General features: G+C 37.4%; 1 protein-coding gene across 2 annotated transcripts in view; it reads left to right on the forward strand.

Annotated features, from left to right (window-relative positions):
* The first annotated feature begins 1,090 nt into the window (after nucleotides 1-1,090).
* Nucleotides 1,091-21,703, forward strand: part of LOC120067195 (receptor-like protein 4) — a 35,250-nt gene continuing 14,637 nt past the window's right edge. Inside the window, exons 1-7 of one of the 2 annotated variants that reach the window (XR_005478944.1) lie at nucleotides 1,091-1,410; nucleotides 1,500-2,552; nucleotides 3,070-3,220; nucleotides 3,707-3,778; nucleotides 4,298-4,370; nucleotides 12,816-12,884; nucleotides 13,310-13,373. Coding sequence is in view for 1 of the 2 variants with exons in the window: in XM_039018684.1 (XP_038874612.1) it covers nucleotides 1,296-1,410; nucleotides 1,500-2,552; nucleotides 3,070-3,220; nucleotides 3,707-3,778; nucleotides 4,298-4,366; nucleotides 12,816-12,884; nucleotides 13,310-13,387 (1,607 nt within the window). In the remaining variant the exon portion in view is untranslated. Of the gene's footprint in view, nucleotides 1,411-1,499; nucleotides 2,553-3,069; nucleotides 3,221-3,706; nucleotides 3,779-4,297; nucleotides 4,371-12,815; nucleotides 12,885-13,309; nucleotides 13,388-21,703 lie in introns of those variants that run through there. The other variant, XM_039018684.1, reaches the window with a different exon arrangement.

Raw genomic sequence — 21,703 nt, forward strand, 5'->3', positions numbered from 1 at the left:
AATTATTGGCATGACTTTTCATTTTAGAAGTAGGAGATTTGAACCCCATCTCCACAATTGATGAACTAAAAGAAATTGGATTTTCTTGTTTGAATGTTTCACAAGAAAGGAAAGTATAATCGTTTATTGTTAGGTCGTTATAATTTCATTGAAAACCTCGTGAATTAAATATTAGATATTTTTTTCTTATTCTTTATCTATCTTTTTCCTTTCTATTTTCTTTTAAAGCCAGTAATAATAAATTATATTCCATTTGTTTAGTTCATTTATATACATATGTATAATTGAAAATAGGAAGATTCAAACCACAGATCTAGCTTTTAGTACACTCAAATGCTAATGGATCAATATTCAAATATAATAGACAAATAAAATAGGGAAGCCAACCTTTAAGTTCGCTTCAATAAGAAAGAAACCATAGATATATAAAGTGTAGGGAGAGAGAAACGAAATCCCCATGGGATAAAATTGGAAACAAATACTAGTTTATTTGACAAATATCCAATATAGTCACAATAATGCAATTACTTTATTGTTGATTATAATTATCATTATTTATGCTAAAAAATTTATATTTAACTACTTTCGATAAAATTTAACTTTAAATAACTAAATTTAAGATTTATTGAGATTACAGTGACTAAATATAAAATTTAAGAAGTGTTTGGAGCATTAAGTTGAGTTATGAAGTTTGAAGTTAAGAAGTATGTGTTTATAGAATGCAAAATTATAAGATGAAATTCTGTAATAAATATGTAAAATAAAAAAGAGAGAAAGATGACGTTTTTCGTTAAATATATACATATTATTGAAGTTGGATTATTTAAAGGAACAATATTTTAAATGTCAAATTGCTGAAAATATTTTTAAGTATAGTAAAATGTCAAAACTATGAATATATCAGTGATAGATGATAGTAGTCTATCAAAGTCTATTAAGCAATGACATTTTGTTATATTTTTAAATATTTTAATTTATTTTTTTATATTTTAAAACCGCATTTGTTTAAAACTAACTTTGAGTTGAACATGATAAAGTAAACTAAAATGGAAAAAATGATAGAAGATTGTGAATTGGAGTGGGATGATTGAATGGGAGTGGGGGAAGAATTGACAACCAAAGATTGGGATGTGAAAGTTAACCCATTGTTCTTCTTCTTTCTTCTACTCAGTGGCTTACTATGGTATTTCAGCACTCATTCTTTCCTTTTCTCCACCAATTTCGCCTCCATTAAACCATTTCTCTTCTCTCTCCTTTTACTTTCTTCTTACTTATTTTCCACTTTCCTTTCCCCCATGTCTGAATTCTCTCCAGCTCTCAAACACCCACCAGTCAACATGACATTCTTTCTCTTCTTCTTCTTCTTCTTCTTCTTCATACCTTCTTCCATTTCTGCTCCTTATCCCTTCAGTAAGCTGGATTTCATTGCTTTCACTTACTGTTTCACCTTCTTCTCCAACTTCCACTGACTCTAATTTACTTTCCCCTTTTGATTTCAGGCATCTCTTACCACATAGATTGCGGTGGTTTAATCAACTCCACCGACCCATTTGGCACTACCTGGCTTTCCGACCGATTCTACACCGGCGGCACCACTGCTATTGTCTCCGAGCCGCTTATTTTCCGCCACCCACAAGAGAAGAATCTCAGATTCTTCCCTCTATCCTCCGGCAAGAAGAATTGCTACATTATACCCAATTTGCCCATTGGTCGATACTACTTTCGAACATTCACTGTCTATGACAATTACGATGGTAAATCTCACCCTCCTTCCTTTGATGCCTCCATTGAAGGTACCCTTGTGTTCAGCTGGCGCTCTCCTTGGTCTGAGGACCTTGCTCGCCATGGCGCTTACTCTGATCTCTTCGCCTTCATTGGCGACGGCGAGGCTGATTTGTGCTTCTATAGCCTCGCCACCGATTCACCAGTGATTGGGTCATTTCAGCTTGTTCAGGTCGATCCCTTGTCGTATAACTCAACCGCCATTGGAGATAACTTCATTCTTGTTAACTATGGGAGGCTTACTTGCGGGTCTGAGCAATGGGGCCCTGGGTTTAGCAATGATACCGACGTTTTCGGTCGGTCGTGGCAGTCTGATTCGAAATTCATAATTCCCAGTTTGGAACGATCGGTTAGAGTTTTGTCGACGACAAAATCCGTAAGTGGGACTGATCAGCCGCCGAATTATTTTCCGATGAAATTGTATCAGAAGGCGGTGACAGTTGGGGGAACTGGGGTTCTTGAGTATGAATTGCCGGTGGACGCCAAATTGGATTACTTAGTTTGGTTGCATTTTGCGGAGATTGATTCGAGTGTGAAGAAGGCGGGGCAGAGAGTGTTCGATGTGTTTATTAATGGCAATAATGCCACTAGAATAGATATCTTCGCGAAAGTAGGAAGTTTTGCAGCTTATTCATGGTCTTATACTATGAAGAATTTGAGTAGCTCGGCTTTGAGTGTGAAGCTTGTGGGGGTGGTTGGCTCGCCGCTACTCAGTGGGCTTGAGAATTATGCTTTGGTTCCGAGAGATCTTTCCACCGCGCCAGAGCAAGGTATGTGCATTTTATAATATCATATGTTCGATTTTGGGGCTATTGCTCTGTTTTGTTCTGTATTTCATGGGATTGTAAATGAATATTAACTTTAGTGGGATGGGTTTGTGAATGAGCTCAAGCAGTGGAGGGCTTATAGCATGCTTCCTTTGTTATTTGTGGTGAAGCTTTGAAAATTTTTCCATAAATAGAAATTTTGAGTTCAACTAATAAAATTAGGTAATTCTGGCTTTTCCTTGGGATTAGATCTGGGGAATTTTTGAGCACATGAGTGTTTGTTGAGTTCCTTTCCCTCCCATTTTCTTTGATCTTTCAAACAAAAAGGGAATAAAAGAAACAGTGAAATATTAGTTGTATGGTTGAGAATGGAACTTTATCAGTCATATGGGAATTGGGGATGATGCACTTCGATAGGGAAGTATTGAGTGGAAGTTGAATACGGGGACTGACAAATCCTTTTGGAAGGTATCCTTAACAATCTTAACACCTTTATATATTTATTTATTTATGATTGTAGTATCTGCAATGAGAGCATTGAAAGAGTCACTCCGTGTGCCCGATAGAATGGGTTGGAATGGCGATCCTTGTGCTCCTACAAATTGGGATGCCTGGGAGGGAATTACATGTCGTCCCAACAAGAATGTAACCGCCCTCATTATATTTCAAATGTAAGCATCATAAATTATCTCTTTCTTTATGGTCAAATGTCTCAAAGCATTTAAAATCTTAAAATGTTAAATTTTATTGTTTTGGTATGATGAAAAGTATTTTCATTAAAATGTAAACAAAATTGAAGTGATAAAGTCTAAATGAACTGACCATAGTCAAAATATCTTATTGGTGATTTTCTGCGTTGACTGATCAGTTTTTATCATCTCATACTTAGATTCTACCCAGTTGTGAAAAAGTAGGAAAACGTCTATCCATGCAAAAAATTCCACATTTTTAGAAGGGCAGCACCTAATCCATTTTTCCTTCTTTAGATGCATTTCCTTTTTGAGTAAAATCTGATGTTAATCTTACTTCAAGCCCCTTCTTCCTTGCAAGGCATTCTCTGTCAGTTCTCCGAGAGGAAGAGTGTTGCTTTCTGTCCCTTATCAATTCTTTATTGTGATTCCATTTGATTTACCTTTTTAAATCATTTGTCATTTCAGCGATCTTGGAAGTCAAGGCTTGAAAGGGTATATCAGTGACCAAATTATTCTTTTGACAAACTTGGTAAGCCTGTAAGTATCATCTGAAAATTCTTCCTTCTGGAATTTTCCTTTTCTATGATATCACCTAACCATTTTTTTCCCTTTATTAATTAACTGTACACTAAAATTTTAGCATGGTAGAATAAAAAGTTTATCACCATGTGCCTTATGATTCAATTGACGTTAAATTTGTCTCCAATCTAACATGCTACAGGAAATTTAAGTTTATATCCATTATGGTTGATGCTGTACCGTATAATTGTCGTCTTTGTCCTAAATTAACCCTACTAATTGGTACTTGTTTCATAGTTTTCATTTAGATTCAACCACATCTTTAAACTTAATTTATGCCATTGGAGGATTGTCAATAATCTTAGGTCTAATTGCTGTCCAGTTATAACATCTGATTAACTAGTTTGTCCTCATCTCACTTTTTCTTTTTCTGTCAAATCTGAAGAATCAGTCATTGAATATAAATTTTAACTTCTAATAGTTCTTCTGAATCATATTAGATTTTGTTTTGTTTTGTTCTTTCCCCCAAATCTGCAGAAATCTTAGTTCCAACTCACTGGGGGGCACAATACCGCCTGGGCTAGGTGAACATTCTCTCACACGGCTGTAAGTATGTTTGTTTTCTGTTTTTACTTGTTCAGTGGCTTTTATTTGTCTTTGCTTCAATTTAGATACTGTCTACCTATACAGAATTTTATATTAATTTGTTGTGGAGGCAAGCCTTGTTTATTCTGTTGATTTTGATGTGCACACCGATGCTGATGTTACTAAACAAATTAGACTACTCAAAATTATTTAGGCTCTGTTTGAGATTTCATTTTTAGTTTTCTATTTCTGAAACTTATGTTTTTTCCTCCCAATGTCTCTATTATAGTTTTCACCTTTCTTAATGAAATATTTGAATCCCTAGTCAAATTTTAATAAATAATATTTTTTGAAAACTATTATTTTTTGTTTTTAGAACTTGACTCTGTTATTGACTTGGTTTTTGAAAACATGAGTAGAAAGTGGATAAGAAAACATAAGAACTTATGGATGGAAGGAGTGCTTACAAGCACAAAACCAAATGTATGAAACGGGGCCTTAATATAATAATAGACTAGATTAAATTAGAGATAAAACCATAGTTTGATTATACAAGGTTAGATATGCCAACCTCAGTTATCTAATTATCTCATTATGTTGATAATATTTCTGGATTCTGATATATATACATTGAATATTATATTGGATTGGCTGGATATAATCTTCAACAATATTTCTGTTATCATTATTGTCTGGGACTGAAGTAGATAAATTCATCTCTAGGTTAGTCGTTCTTTTATGCTTAAACTTCGCAGGCTTCAATCTCAGTTGAAGTTGAAGCCTTTTTGTTAAACTTGCGTGGTTTCAAACCATTATTTTCACATTTTTCTTCATTTTTAAAGAATTAAAAATATCTTTCTTCTATAAATGCGTACATGTGAAGTTGTCGTTGTATTTTAGCTGAATATAATTTCCTGTTACTTCTAATGGGGCATTTTGGAAGATTCTACCCTATATCTTTGGCTGATTGTGTATATTTGCAGCCTATCTTCTTTGAGTTTTCTTTTCCCAGCATTGTTAGTGGAATTGTCTTCAATTTTTAATACTCAGTGGGTGGTTCCATGATCTGTTCAAGGAGTACATCCTCCAGCTTTTGGTTGGCCCTTCTTTGATATCTAAGTCTTAGTTATTATGGTCCATTGTGGTTAGAGTTCTTCTTTCAGTAATTTGGTTTGAAAGAATAAGGGGATTTTCTGGATAAGTCTCTTCTATGGAATGATCACTTTGCTTATGTCTGGGTTTAAAATTCTTCATGCTGCTCTATTTCCAAGCATTTTGCAAAATTTTCTATTCAAGATTTATGTTTGAACTGGAATGCTTTTGTTTCTCTTGCTTAGTCTTTTTCTATTGTATCCCTTATGGTAGTTTTATTTTGAGTATCTCTTTTCATTTAGTCAATGAAAATTTTCGTTTCCCTTTAATATATATATGTATATGTATGTGTATGATTTATTTTCTACTATTTATTTCTCCTCATGTGGTGTGAAAGTTTCTGGTTGATGAAAATTGCCCAGGTCTAAGCTGGCTAAAAAATTTGTTTCCATCCATTTTGTCAGCTTGGTTTGGTGCGTGTGTATGCTATTCATAGAATGTGATTGTTAAGACTCTTCCACCTGAGTCGCAATATATTGCCAAGATTACTCAAAATACAGGATACATACCAGTTCGAGAGGGTGGACTCTCCTTTCTGAGATACACTCCAGCTATTCCAAAACATAACATAACCAAAATACAAAAACTACGATAGCTAAATACATAGACAACACGCAACTAACCACCACGTAGAGATGTCCAATTTCCGCGCGGGGCCCCACCCCAAACGGGGCGGGGAATGGGAGAGGGAGTGGGGAAAATTCCCCGTGAGCTAAACGGGGATAGGGAATGCCCTTGGAAATAAGGGACTTAGTTGATTGTTTATAGTCTCGGGGGTATTATAGTTATTTATTTTACCCTATTTTTTTTTCCATTTTTTGTATTTAGGCTTGTTGGAGCCTATAAATAAGAATCCTCTTGTATCTCTCACATTATGTAAAAAATTAATAAAACTGAGACTCTCTATCGTGGTTTTTTCTCCCTGTTCTAGGGTTTTCCACATAAACCTTGTGTCTCCTCTCTCTCTCTCTTTTTTAACATGGTATCGGAGCATGGTGACGAAACCTTAGCTACCATCGGCGAAAACCAACCGGTGCAAGATAACCTTAGTGCTACACCAGCACCGCTTCTGCCACAACCGCCGATGAAACCTCTGACCGCTGTCGCCACTGCCATCGCTGCCGCCATTGCTGTTCAGATCGCCGTTGACCGGTATCTTCGATCGCTGCAAATACATCCTCAACAGTAGCCGATCGGGAACCCTAGCTCTGCCAGCTTTACTCCCAGCGCTACCATCGCCACCGCTGGTCCTGCCGTCGCCAGCCACTTCATCCAGCCGCCGGAATCTGAAGCCAGTGCTACTGGATCTTCCACGCATCACCGAGACAAGTCTGTAATCAGGAGTGATGTGTCGCCAGCCGCCTATAATAGCTTATTGTCGCTTGGGTTCCCCCATATGCCGCCGCCGAGCTATGAGCATCACGGGTCTATGGGTCTTTCTCCGGCAATGGTTCAACAACAATTAGCTAATGTTCAAGCGAGTTTTTCAAACATACAAATTGCCTGCTCTTGGGCAGCCCCTAGGTCTTCCACAACCACAAACTTAAATTCAAGTGTATTGAATTCAAATGTTCCTTCCGGTTTACCGATGTATCCAGAGAATCCGGTAACCTTTTTCCTTGCTTTAACTACTGCAAATTATTTGTCTGATTCTATGGGAAATTCCACAGGCTTAATTGTAGGAGAAAAGTCAAACGGCCAGAATTATTTCTCCCGGTCTTAGTCTATTAAAATGGTTCTTGAAGGGCATCACAAGTTTGGTTATTTGACTGGCGAGATACCCAGACCTAAACCAGGGGATCCTCAAGAGCGCATTTGGAAAGGAGAGGACTCCTTGCTACGTTCACTATTGATTAATAGTATGGAGCCTCAGATGGGGAAACCATTGTTGTATGCTGCCACCGCTTGAGATATTTGGGATCTTGTTAAAAAATTATATTAAAAAAGGCAGAATGCATCTTGTCTTTACACTCTGCGCAAACAAGTTCACGAGTGTAAACAGGGGACGATGGATGTCATTTCATACTTTAATAAACTGTCCCTAATCTGGTAAGAGATGGACTTGTGTTGTGAAATTATTTGGGACTGTCTGTGTGGAGGTGTTCAGTATTCCAAAATTGAGGAAATAGATAGGGAATATGATTTCCTAGCTGGTTTGAACTCTAAATTCGATGCAGCATGAGGCCGTATATTGGGATAGAGACCTATACTCTCTTATGGAAGCGTGCTCTGAGGTTCACCTTGAAAACAGATCCAGTGCTATGAACATCACTATTGTGTCACCTACTGATTCTGCTACTTTTAGTGCGAAATTACCTGCTAATGATGGTGACAAGCACAATGGGAGACAAACTTCAGTGTGTGAACATTGCAAAAAACCCTGACATATAAAGGAACAGTGCTGGAAATTACATGGTAGACCACCGAATGGTAGAAGACGCCCTCCAAATGACAAGTCCAATCCCAACCGTGCACTTGTAAGTGAATCTGCAAATGCTTCCCAACCACAACCTCAAGTGAATTGTCAAAGTGACTCTGTTGTCTCTTCCCTTGGGGCAATTGCTCAATCAGGTACATCGCAACCCTTAAGTTTCCTAAGTATAAATGACAATAAACCATGGATACTTGATTCAAGGGTTACAAATCATTTAACTGGGTCATCTGATAACTTCCTATTGTATCTTCCGTGTGCTGGTTAAAAGATCATAATTGTAGATAAATCTTTTGCTCCTATTGTGGGAAACGGTCATATTTCTCCCTTCCATGGTTTAACTTTACAGAATGTGTTGCATGTACCTAAAATATCTTACAATTTGCTATCTATTAGTAAGATAACCAGAGATCTAAATTGTCAAGTTGTCTTCTCACTGGATAATGTTTTCTTTCAAGACTTGAGCTCAGAAGACGATGACACTGCCTAGCACAATAGGGGACTCTACTTCCTTGATGATGATGCTTTTTCTAAGAACAGCTATAGGACTAGTTTGTTATCTTCGTATTTTTCAACTTCAGAGAAGATTGAATGTTATGGCATTTTTGCCTTGGTCATCCAAATTTTCTATATATGAAATTTTATTTCCTCGTTTATTTCATAAAGTTGATGTCTCTTCTCTTTCTTGTGATGTGTGCATTCGTGCAAAACAACATAGGGTCACCCTCTCAACCTTATAAACCTTCTCAGCCCTTTAATCTTATTCATAGTGATGTTTGGGGTCCCTCTAGTGTTACCACCTCTTTAGGAAAACGTTAGTTTGTGACATTTATTGATGATCATACTCGTTTTATGTGGGTCTTTTTTCTTACTGACAAATTAGAGGTTTCGTCAATATTTCAACAATTTTACACTAGTATTGAGACTCAGTTTAATACTAAAATTGCTATTTTTCGAAGTGATAATGGTTGTGAATTTCTCAATAATACTCTTCGTGAATTTTTGTCTTCCAAAGGCATTGTTCACCAAAGTTCGTGTGTCTATGCACCTCAACATGATGGAGTGGCTAAAAGGAAAAATCATCACCTCCTCGAGGTTGCCCAGTCTCTCATGCTATCTACCTCTCTTCCATCTTATTTGTGGGGAGATGTAGTTCTTACTGTAGCTCTTCTTATTAATCGAATGCCTTCTGTGTTCTCCAACTCCAAACCCCTCTTGAATGCCTCAAGGAGTCGTACCCGACCACATGACTCATTCCTGATGGTCCTCCACGGGTTTTTAGGTGTTTTGTCTTTGTCCATAGTTATGGCCCTAACCAAACTAAGTTTACCCCTCGTGCTAAAAAATGTGTCTTCCTTGGATATCCTCTTCACTAGTGAGGTTATAAATGATTCCATCCTTCCCGGAAATACTTTATCTCCATGGATGTCACATTTCTCGAGGATAAACCCTTCTTCCCCGTTAGTCATCTTCAAGGGGAGAGTACTTGTGAAGAGACTAACTGGTCAACATCCCTCAGTCCCTATTGATCTTCCTGAGCCTATCTTGAGTTTCCATGACACTGTTCTACCTATAGGTCCCTTGGCTAACCTACCACAGGAAGAAACTCATAAAGGAAATTGTGTCCCCTACTGTTCTACCGACTCCAGTCCATGAATCTGAACCAACACAAGCTTAAGGTACTACTGAGTGTGTCCCTAATAATAATAACGATTTGTGTGTTGAGGATGATATTGTGGATGTAATTAAGAATGATAGGATTGATGTGTTAGTTCTAGAAAATAACAAGGTGGTAGACAATGATGAGACTATAGAAACACAAAAAAGTGAAATTCTACCTCAACTTGAAACGTGTGAGCAAAATCCTACTGTAGGTGGGAAAGTAGATGAGAAGTCAGATGCTTCTCTTGACATGCCAATTGCCGTGAGAAAGGGCACCAGGTCTTGCACTAAGTATCCTATGTATCGCTTTCTATCTTACAGTAATCTGTCTTCTAAGTTCAGGGCTTTCACTGTCAGTCTTGACACAACAACAATACCAAAAAACATACATGTGGCTATGGAGATTCCAGAGTGGAAGACTACCGTTATATGAGAGCTCTTGAAAAGAATGATACGTGGGACCTCGTTACTCTCCCAAAAAGGACATAAAACAGTTGGGTGCAAGTGAGTATTCACTTTGAAGTATAAATCTGATGGTACTTTAGACAGGTACAAGGCCAGACTTGTAGCGACAGGTACAAGGCCATAGCGAAAGGGTTTACTCAGACTTATGGGGTAGACTATTCAAAAACTTTCTCTCCTGTAGCGAAGTTAAACATGATTCGGGTTCTTCTCTCTGTTTCAATAAATAAAGATTGGTCTCTCCACCAACTTGATGTGAAAAATATCTTTCTAAATGGTGATTTAGAAGAAGAGAGTATATGAGCCTTCCTCTAGGTTTTGAAACTTAGTTTGTTCATCAGGTGTGTAAACTTAGGAAATCCTTGTATGGTATGAAAAAGTCTTCGAGAGCTTGGTTTGAAAGGTTTACTACCTTTTTTAAGTTCCAAGGGTTCACTCAGGGACACTCTGACCATACATTGTTCACAAAAAGGTTCGTGTCTGGGAAAATTGCTGTCCCAATCGTGTATGTGGATGATATTGTCATTTCAGGAGATGATATTGATGAGATCACCAAACTAAAAAAGAAGATGGCAAACGAGTTTGAAATCAAGGACCTCGGGAATCTAAAGTATTTCCTTAGAACGGAAGTGGCCAGATCAAGAGAAGGAACCTTTGTCTCACAACGGAAGTACACTCTTGATTTGTTAAAGGAAACAGGTATGACTGGATGTAGACCTGCTGACACTCCTATAGAATTCAATGCTAAACTGGAGATTATGTTAACAAAGTTCCAGTTGATAAAGAAAGGTATCAACGTCTGGTGGAAAAGTTAATTTACTTATCACATACTAAACTAGATATTTCCTATGCTGTCAGTGTTGTTAGTCAGTTTATGCAGGCAACTTATGAAGAACATATAGAAGCTGTGAATTGAATTTTGAGATATTTGAAAAGCACTCATTGTAAAGGTCTAATGTTCAGAAAAACTGATAGGAAATGCATTGAGGTCTATAACAACTATGATTGGGCAAGATCAGTGACTGACGAAAAGTCTACCTCAGGGTATTGTACCTTTGTGTAGGGTAATTTGGTTACTTGAAGAAGTAAGAAGCAAAGTGTAGTTGCTAGAAGTAGTGCAGAGGTTGAATATAGAGCTATGAGTCCGGGAATTTATGAAGAAATCTGGTTGAAGAAAGTACTATCTGATTTTCATCAAGATGGTGTCTTACCTACGAAACTTTATTGTGATAATAAAGTTGCTATAAGCATCGCCAATAATCCAATACATCATGATCAAATGAAACATGTGGAGATTGACAGATACTTTATAAAAGAGAAATTGGACAATAGTAGTATCTGTATTCCGTATATTCCATCAAATCAACAAGTTGCAGATGTTCTCACTAAAGGGTTACTCAGCCAAAATTTTGACTCTTGCGTTAGCAAGTTGGGTTTAATTGATATCTATGCCCCAACTTGAGAGGAAGTGTTGGAAATAAGGCACTTAGTTGATTGTTTAGTATTATAGTTATTTACTTTACCCTATTTTTCTTTCTTTTTTTGTATTTAGGCTTGTTAGAGCCTATAAATAAGAATCCTCTTGTATCTCTCACATTATGTAAAAAATTAATAAAATGGAGACTCCCTATTGTGGTTTTTCTCCCTGTTCTAGGGTTTCTACGTAAACCTTGTGTCTCCTCTTTATCTCTTTTAACAGATGCATTCCCTGTCTCTGCCCTTGGCCCCCGTCCCTGTCCCCGCCCCGCCCCCACCCCCGTTCCCCATCCTCGTCCCGGTCAGCCTCTATTTATTTATTTAGTATAATTATTTAATGTTATGTTGTTATTATTATCATGTAAACATTACATTTAAATTTCAAATTTGATGGTTAGGTCAAGATAATGAATATGTTTAAATTGAATATTTACATTTAGATTATATTTGTGAATAATTTGATTTATTTATTTATTTCTACTAAAATAGTGATTAGTTTTTTAGGCTAAAATTTGAGTAATTTATCTATAAAATTGTAATATAAAACTAACTATAATAAACAATTTAATGATAGAGTTAATTATTTATTTAAAATTTTCCCACATTAGTGATTTAAATCAATCAGTTTTTTTTAGAAAAAAAAAAACTAATGGGGAAAAATTTCTCGTGGGAACCTGATCCCCGTGGGGAATTTCACAAGGATGGGGACGGAGAATGGCATCCTCGGCCCCACCTCGCCCCGCAGACATCTCTACTACTACGGGGTTGGGGTGAGTTACCACTTTTACCCTTCCCAACACAAGTATATATAATTGGGGGCCTAACAGTGGTCTGATCTGGTTCATGTGCAATAAATAATCACCTTTCATATATATTTGGAACTCTATTTTTTTCCTAAAAAACTAAGGGCCTGTTTGGGAGTTTGGAATGTAATGGATTTGGGTTGTAATCTCAAGCCCATGTTTGAATTGAGGATTTTGGGCCTAGTTTGTAATTACATTTCTTTCCACTCTTTTTAGTCCAACCCTCTTTCCCACCATTTTCACACTTTGCGATCCCATTCCAACCTCGGTTTTAACATTTCATCATAATCGTGATTCCCTGTAATTCTGATTATATTCCAGCCTCCCAAACAAGGCCTAACTGTTTTGAGGGACTAATTGATCATCTTCATGTTATATGACCTCATAATAAAATTATTTGATCTTCGTGGCAGCATCTATCATTGTTATATCTTTTTAATTTTTTTTAATGAATATTTATGCTAGAATTTATCCGACTTTGTAGGGATTTGTCAAAGAATCAGTTAACAGGATCCATACCGGATAGTTTAGCATCTCGAAATCTGCAGCTTGTGTGAGTATTCTGCTCACCCTCTTGCCAATGTACCTAATTATATCTGTAGTTGGTACTTCCTCACTTTTTCTGATACGTGAGTTTTCTTCCTCAAACTCTGGAAGAAAATTTTTAACAAAATTTTTTTTGAAATCATTTTTTTTAATATGTAATTTCAATACACAACATAGAAGTTCAAATTTTAGTTCAAGTGTTATCACATGAGAAAATAATGAAATCCAAAAATTGAGGGAAAAAGTTGCCAATGTTTCAAATTTAGTAGTTCCTGAATTTAGGAGACACACGCATGATCTTCAAGGTGGTCTTGATTTGGTTTGGTTTATCACTCTTCTCTTAGTGGTCTTAGTTAGGTTTTGTTTATCAGTTCTCTAAGTGGTCTTAGTTTGGTTTACCACTTTTCTCTTAGTGGCTCTCCATCTTATCAGGCTATTAAATGACAACTTATTAGAAGGACGGGTGCCCGAAGAAATTTATTCTATTGGCGTGCATGGTGGAGCCATTGAGTACGTAAAGTTCAATTTATATATTTCAAAGTGCTTGCAGTCATTGTCATCTTTTCGTTAATCTTTTAGTGTAGTAACGTTCTTGTATTGTGCATGATGTTTATTCCTCATTCATGGCTACATAGTTTTCCTGTAGGTTAACGGTTATGAATTTTCTGGTCCTTTCTGAACTTTGTTTAATCAATAAAAGTTTCAGTTTTAAAAGAACGGTTATGTTTTGAGATGAAAAGGGAAGTCACCAAGCACATAATTGATAATTTTTTCCTTATTCTTCTTCAATCAGGGAGCTGAAAGCAGAGGTCGGTGCCCCTCTTATTTAAAACTTATGTCATAATTAACTTATACCAGGAGAATATAATCTATCCAGATTTTATTTAGACACATAATTGATTGGTCCTCTTTTATTTAGACAGATCCCTCTTTTTTGGACTTGGTTTTTTGGGTGCCCTTGTATGCTTTCATTTTTGTCTTAATGAAAGTGGTTCATTTGATAAAAAGAAAAATTGAAATACTGATGTCGACATTGACATTGATATTTTTATCCTTGCTTGTCACTTAGGAAAGTGAGCTTTTTTTTCCCTTTCTTCTGGGATGCGAGGCATTTAATCACCAACTAACTTGGACTTTGATTTTGATTATTCCCATCAGATATCAAAACCATGAGTTCCCATATGGCATAAGTGCTCAGGGCATTCCATCAAATCTTTTAGAAGGTTGTATTTGATGGTCGACGTGGCAATAGGCTTTGCTTCTACGAATGCCTACCTAGCCATTGCAAACATTGAGCAAGAACGTAGTGTTCAATATCCATTAAGTGTTGGACACATGTTGGACACAAATACGCTAACCAAATTAAAGTATTTGTACTTCTTAGCATGAAGGTGAACCCTCCTTTCAATGGCGGTTGTGCAGCATCACCCACGATAACACAGGTTTCTCAGTGACTTTCAACCGCCTTGATCTGCAGTAGCCAATAGGACACATTCTTGCAAGAGTGATGCATTTAGGTTCTTGTCTGTGTGGTAGGTAGCGGATAGCAAAAAATGCATTGTGAAGTTCAAATAAAAGTTCAACCACCCAATCATTGCTTGCAAGGCAAGAAAAAAAGCTCACATTTCCCTTACCGGTGCACACTACTCTAAATATCTGAGAGAGAAGAGAAGGAAGTTCATTGGAGATGATGGAGGGGGAGGAGCGCCAAGCCAAGCCCCATCGGTGAAAAGACAAGCTGAGGATGTCATCCAAGCATGTTTGGAGGGAACTTGTTTAAGGCTGTTTTAGGACCATTCAAATTGTTTTGGCAATGCATACGTTCTAAACTCGGGGAGGAACCAATAGAAGCCATATAGGGGCTGTTTGTGGGCCCGTAATAGAATGAGTTTGGATTGTAATGTAATCCAAAACCCATATTTGGATTGAACATTTTAGGCCTGATATGCAGTATTAAACTCATTCCATTCCGACAGTTTTTAACCTAACTGTCACACCCCGTACCAGATTACCCTCCTAACTTGGATGGAATGGTGACTGCAGCAGTTACCAACCCTTTTGCTGGCACTTACTGCCTATCTTACCTGTTAAACCTTGCTCAAACCCTTAATACATACATAATAACTCAGAACTTAACACATTTACATTACAGGGTTTCGCAGCATTGTTTATACATAGATAATACAACCTAGTGAGCCCTATCAAGAATACTAGTCACTAGACGGACACATGTGTACTAACTAACATAGGTCTTCAATTACGCTTCCCTCAACCTACTTCTTTGAGTGGCAGAGCAACAGCAGAATAGTTTTTTGGGAACTGACCGCTACTTGAAAGAAAACATTTGAAAACGTGAGCTAGAAGCCCAATGAGTGACTTAATAAAACATAAATCTCATGCTTAAACTGGAAGCTCGAAAACATAATACTGGAACTAAAATATACCAAGTAAACGTGTACATAAAACCTTTACAACCATTGTATCTAAAACCTGAATCTTAATTGAGACCCCTACTTCGATATCTTCATACTGAGCTATGACTAAGAGGGACCCCTATGTCGATCTCTTTAAAAAAATATATCGATGGGCATCTCAAGCAACTTCCTCTAAACATTAGCATTGATAACTACTCTTAAACACCATTAAACATCATTATTTCTTAGTTGAGAACGAGCATACCTCGTTTTAGCTCCCAACGTCTGTTATTGGCCATGAGACCCATGCTTCGGCCTCTCTTTGCTGGTTTATGGCCTAGGAGACCCATACTTCGGCCTCTCCTTCATAACTACCCATGTGTATGTGGAGGTTTCTATGTACCGTCAACACCTTAGGTACATTTATTCAGATACCTTTCTTACCTTCAGTACTCCTCTTCATTGTGTTTAGGAATATCAACGCATGTACTTTAGCAATCTTAGGTATATAAACATAGCACATCAAACTTAGTTTTAACCCTAACGCATGCTTCATACTTTATAAAATAAGTTGGCTTAAATCGTGTTGAACTGACTTGTAAAAACTATTAGCATGCGTTAGATATGGAAAACATACTTGGAAAATTCATACATTAGTAACATCATGCGTTGATAAGCATTCATAAGCATTAGCAATTCCAAACTATCTTTCTAGCCTAGGAGAAGATATGACTGCCTTTATCCTTAGTTGAGAGTGAACTACTAGATCTAACCCTCAACGTCAACCTTAGTCGAGGAGAACCCTTTTGCTCAATCCCTCGATGTCGTATTACCTACGTGCACGTGGTTATAACTGAGTACCGTCATACCTTGGATACTTCTGCTCAGATACCTTCTCAAATGTCCTTCAGCTGTCTCTTATACACATCTAGATGTGTATAAGAGACAGGTTATAACTGAGTACCGTCATACCTTGGATACTTCTGCTCAGATACCTTCTCAAATGTCCTTCAGCTGTCTCTTATACACATCTAGATGTGTATAAGAGACAGCCCTCGATGTCGTATTACCTACGTGCACGTGGTTATAACTGAGTACCGTCATACCTTGGATACTTCTGCTCAGATACCTTCTCAAATGTCCTTCAGTATCGAGCTGCTAAGATACCTTCTCAAATGTCCTTTGGTATCAAGTTGGTCCGATACCTTCTCGAATGTCCTTCGGTACCAAGTTGGTCAGATACATTCTCAAATGTCCTTCGGTATCGTGTTTTAAGTAAAACTAGTTATAGACATTTAGTTGAACACTAAGGCTTAGTGCTCGAATCATCATACTAGTTCACCCATCATACTAGTTCATCATAAAAATGGAGTTACTTAAACATGTTGAAAGTATTTGGACAAGATAACATATTTAAATCATGTCAATTTCATGGAAAACAGGCTTTACTTAGCATGAGAAACAGTTTCACAAATATGTTGCTTGGCACTTCATTTAAACACTTAGCATGAGGAATATCTTCAAAGAAATCATAGTTTCTAACACTTAGCATGAGAAATAACTTCAAGGAAATCATGGTTTCTAAATCATTAAAACATCGATTCATCACATAGTCACTCACAGCTCGTTGGCCTCTTAACGGGTTATACGCCTCTCCTAGCTCCTCTTGGCCTAAAAGGACATAATTCCCGATTAAACTACTTAGAATTCCTAGCAAAATACCTCAAATAGAACTTTCATCATCAAAGACAACCAGCGAGATACTCATCATGAGTGAATTCTTCTCATGAGCGAGATCCTTTCATCCTAGCGATACTCACCTTACTAGCGAGATTCAGCCCAATTTCTAGCGAGATTTCCTTCTAGAGCGAGATCCTCATCACAAAATTAGCGAGATTTCCTTCATTAGCGAGATCCTCATCACAAAATCTCTCTATAATCTCCCTGGTGAGTTGTTTGCTTGTTCTTCCCAAGCAGCTGTCTGCTTATGCATAGATTCTCTATTACAACTTTAACAATTCATAACTCAAAATCTAGATCTCTTTTGAAGAAATTTCCTTCTACAAACATGTTTAGAATTGAGTTGACTTTCTTACCTTAAAATTTCAGCCAAAAATTCCTTATAGTTTGGCCTAGAGCTTCCAATCTTCACCTCGGGTCTTGATTAGCCCGAGATTCTGTCTCTTCTGTAATTTCATCACCTTCTGTTCTTCTCCTGCAACTTTTCTTCGGCAAGACAACCTTGAAAACTAGGTTCTCCTAGCTTTCAAGTGACACCGATTTCACTAAATTTGCTCATGTGGATTGCCGAAACCAAGCTTTCAAAGTTCCTCTTCCTTTTAATCTTCCTGCCGCCTCCCGAATTCAATGATTAACCACCACGTGCCATACCAATAATTGAGTTTCCTTATTTAATGTGTTTTTCTTTTCCTTTCTCCACAACTTCTATTTCACTTATTAAATATTTAATATATCATTCCTTTGGCTAAACATACTTGTTTAGGAACTTAGAATTCAGGGTTTACACTTAGCTACACAAGAGCTTATTTCTTCTTGCTTCCATCCTCTAACCCTCCTAAAACATGGCTTCATTTAACTCATTAGGAGACATCTCATTACTTACTCTTACTTAAAGTAATTAGGGTTCAGGTTTTACACTAACTCTCTTTCCCACCATTTTCACGTTTCACGTTTCACAATCCCATTTCCATTCCACCTTTGATTCCTCATGCATTCCGACACTTCGCTGATTCTTAGTAATCCTAATTACGTTACAATCTTCCAAACAACCCCATACATATTTGGACTTGGATCCTCCGAAGAGAAAGGAAACTTAGGTAATGGCAGAGACATGTATGGCAAGTGACAAGATTGTTTATTGGTTGTGCCATGAGGTCAATGTATTTTGTTATATGATATTTCATGTTTTAATACTGTTACTAAAAGGTTCGTTATGAAATTGTTTCAGTCAGTTTAGTTTTGTTATACTTCTATTGTTAGGTTTTCCATTCTTATAAATATTTTATGATATTTTCCTTTTCTATGCATTGGACACTTGTATATATTCATACCTTTGGTGAATGAATAGAGTATTCTGATTCTCTCTCAAACTTAAGAGTTTGCATGGTATTAGAGCTCTCTAAACAAACTTAGGGTTTTGTGAACCGTAGGATTTGAGAATTTAGAACCCGTTTGTGTTACGTTTAGGGTTTTGTGGAGAGGTGAGTTAACACTTTTGCTCACAGTCGCCGTTAGCCGCCGCGGGAAGAAAAAAAAGCTAGTTTTTCGACATCGTCCAACCCGTCGAGGAATCCAGCCGTCGATCTACAAAACCCCAAAGTCCGGATTCCATCTGACCAGCGCGTGAGGCTCACGCGCCACTTACTCCATTCTGTCGTTGGTCCACGCACCGGCACGTCTGCGCGTGCGCCATCTGTTTTGGTTCGTCTTCTATGGGTTTTCTTAGTTTTGTTGACTCTTTTTGGTCGTGTGTTTGTTTGGATATATATACTCATTGCTTGTAAAGACATCTCTTCGAAAAATTAGGGTTTGATTCTCTACTATTCGGTATCTATTTTTTGAGGTAATGGCTGATAAGAAACCAGTAGTCATGTCTAAGATTGTTCCTATGGTGTCAAAAGTAACTGAACACAAGTTGAATGGATCCAACTACTATTCATGGAGGTCAAATGTTCGCCACTTTATTAGGAGCATGGAGATGGATGATCACATCACAGAAGAGCCACCGATTGATGCTAATAAAAAGATTTGGTGGCGGGATGATTCAAGAATGCTTCTACAAATCAAGAATTCAATTGACCGTGAAATCGTTGAACTAGTAAATCACTACGAATCAGTTAAGGAACTATTGGAATATTTGGATTTCCTTTATTCTGGGAAAGAGAATATTAATAGAGTGTTTGATGTTTGTAAGACTCTATATCAACCTGATGAAGGAGAAAAATCTCTTACCAAGCTACTTTATGGAGGTTAAAAATACATGTGCGGAATTCAATGCCTTGATGCCAATCAGCACGGATTCAAAAGTTTAGGCTCAACGTGAAAAGTTGTTTATCATGAGTTTTTTAGTAGGTCTTGCACCTAAATATGAGATGGCCAAAGATTAAGTGTTGTCAAGCTCAAATATCTCATCGTTGGAAGAAGCTTACACTCGAATACTTTGTACTGAGAAGACACAAGCAGTTACGTCATCTGATTCTAGTAGTGCTTTGATTGGGCGCACAAATGATTATAGAGGGAATAAGGGGGCTGAATTAAATAGCTCCAAAGGTGATGACCAAAGATAAAATCCAGGAGGTATTGTTTGCTATTATTGTCATAAACCTGGCCATACGAAACGTGAATGCAGAAGATTGCTGAATAAGGGTCAGAGGATGCCATCACCCTCTGCACATGTCGCCTCTACTTTTGATAATCTTGACAAGTCAATTACGATTTCTGCAGATGAGTTTGCTAAATTTCAGCAGTATCAAGAGTCATTGAGGGCATCATCTTCTACTCCCATTACGGCCATCGCAGAGACAGGTAACATTTCTAAATGTCTTCTTTCCTCCACGTCAAAATGGTTCATTGATTCTGGCGCTACAGACCATATGACAGGTAACCCCAGTTTGTTCTCTAATCTTTGTACATCCACCTCTTCACCTAACGTCACTATAGCTGATGGAACCTCCACTCCTGTTTTAGGATCAAGAACTGTCCATCTTACTGAATCAATTTCTTTGTCATCAGTTTTAAATTTACCACATTTCTCGTTTAATTTGGTTTCGGTCAGTAAACTCACTCGTGATCTTCATTGTTGTGTCTTTTTTTTTTCCTGGTTATTGCTTATTTCAGGATCTTACGATGAAACAGACTATTGGTAAAGGGCATGAATTTGGAGGTCTTTACATCTTTGAACCCCACACACCTACGGCTATGACATGCTCAAGCGTGTTGTCTCCCTTTGAAGAGCATTGTCGTTTGGGTTATCCGTCTATCTCTGCATTGAAGAGTCTTCATCCACACCTTCAACATTTGTCTTCTTTAGATTGTGAGTCATGTCAGTTTGCTAAATTTTGTTGTTTGAGTTTGTATCATCGAGTCAATAAACGAGCTAGTGCTTCTTTTGAATTAGTCCATTCTGATGTTTGGGGTCCATATCCTGTTGAGTCCAAAGGAGGGTTTAGGTATTTTGTTACATTTGTCGATGACTATTCTCGTGTTACGTGGTTATATTTAATGAAAAGTCGTTCTGAGTTACTTTCTCATTTTCGTAACTTCCATGCTGAAATTCAAACTCAGTTTAGTGGTGCTCTTATAATCCTATGGAGTGATAATGCTAAGGAATATTTCTCTCATACACTTAAGTCTTATCTAGATGCCTATGGCATTCTTTATCAATCTTCTTGTGTCGATACTCCATCTCAAAATGGGGTTGCAAAACGAAAGAATCGTCATCTCCTTGAGATAGCTAGAGCTTTGATGTTTCAGATGCATGTTCCAAAATCCTTTTGGGCTGATGCTATTTCCACAGCTTATTTCTTAAAAAATTGCATGCTCTTCCATTCTTAAGGGCGAGATACCATTTTGTACTTTATGCCTCAAGCAACATTTGTTTCCCATTCCACCCAGAATATTTGGTTGTACCTGCTTTGTTCGGGATGTTCGGCCTCAGCATACCAAGCTGGATCCAAAGTCCTTAAAATGTATTTTTCTTAGTTATTCCTGTGTTCAAAAGGGGTATCGGTGTTATTGTCCTAGTCTAAATAAATATTTCGTCTCTCCTGATGTCACTTTTTTTAACATACCTTTTTTTTTTTCATCACCGTCTTTCTCTTCAAATAAGAGTCAGGGGGAGCATAAGGAATTAGAGGATGATTTCCTTGTCTACACAGTTATTTCTCCTTCCGGTCCTCTTCCTAATTCATCTCTACCTGTGGCTACTTCTACTCTTCCACCCATTGTTAAGGTCTATACTCGACGACAACCTCCTTTAGTTCCATGCCCTGTACCAGAGTCTTCTTCGTCATTGAATCTAGAAACGAGTGATGATCTTCCTATTGCTCTTTGTAAAGGTAAACGTACATGTGCTCATCCTATTTCCTCTTTTGTTTCATATAACCATTTGTCACCTTCCACATGTTCATTCATTGCATCCTTAGAGTCTGTATGCATCCCTAAAACTGTTAATGAGGCTTTGTCTCTTCCTGGTTGGTGTGCTGCAATGGTGGAGGAGATGACTGCCTTAGATGTTAATTGTATTAGGGATTTAGTTTCTCTCCCTACAAGAAAGAAAGCTATCGGTTGAAAATGGGTGTTTGCAGTTAAAGTCAATCCTGATGATTTTGTTGCTCAGTTAAAAGCGCGCCTTGTAGCAAAAGGCTATGCACAAACTTATGGCGTTGATTAT

The sequence above is a fragment of the Benincasa hispida genome, chromosome 12 (genome assembly GCF_009727055.1).
Source record: "Benincasa hispida cultivar B227 chromosome 12, ASM972705v1, whole genome shotgun sequence".
In the NCBI taxonomy this organism is placed as follows: Eukaryota; Viridiplantae; Streptophyta; class Magnoliopsida; order Cucurbitales; family Cucurbitaceae; genus Benincasa; species Benincasa hispida.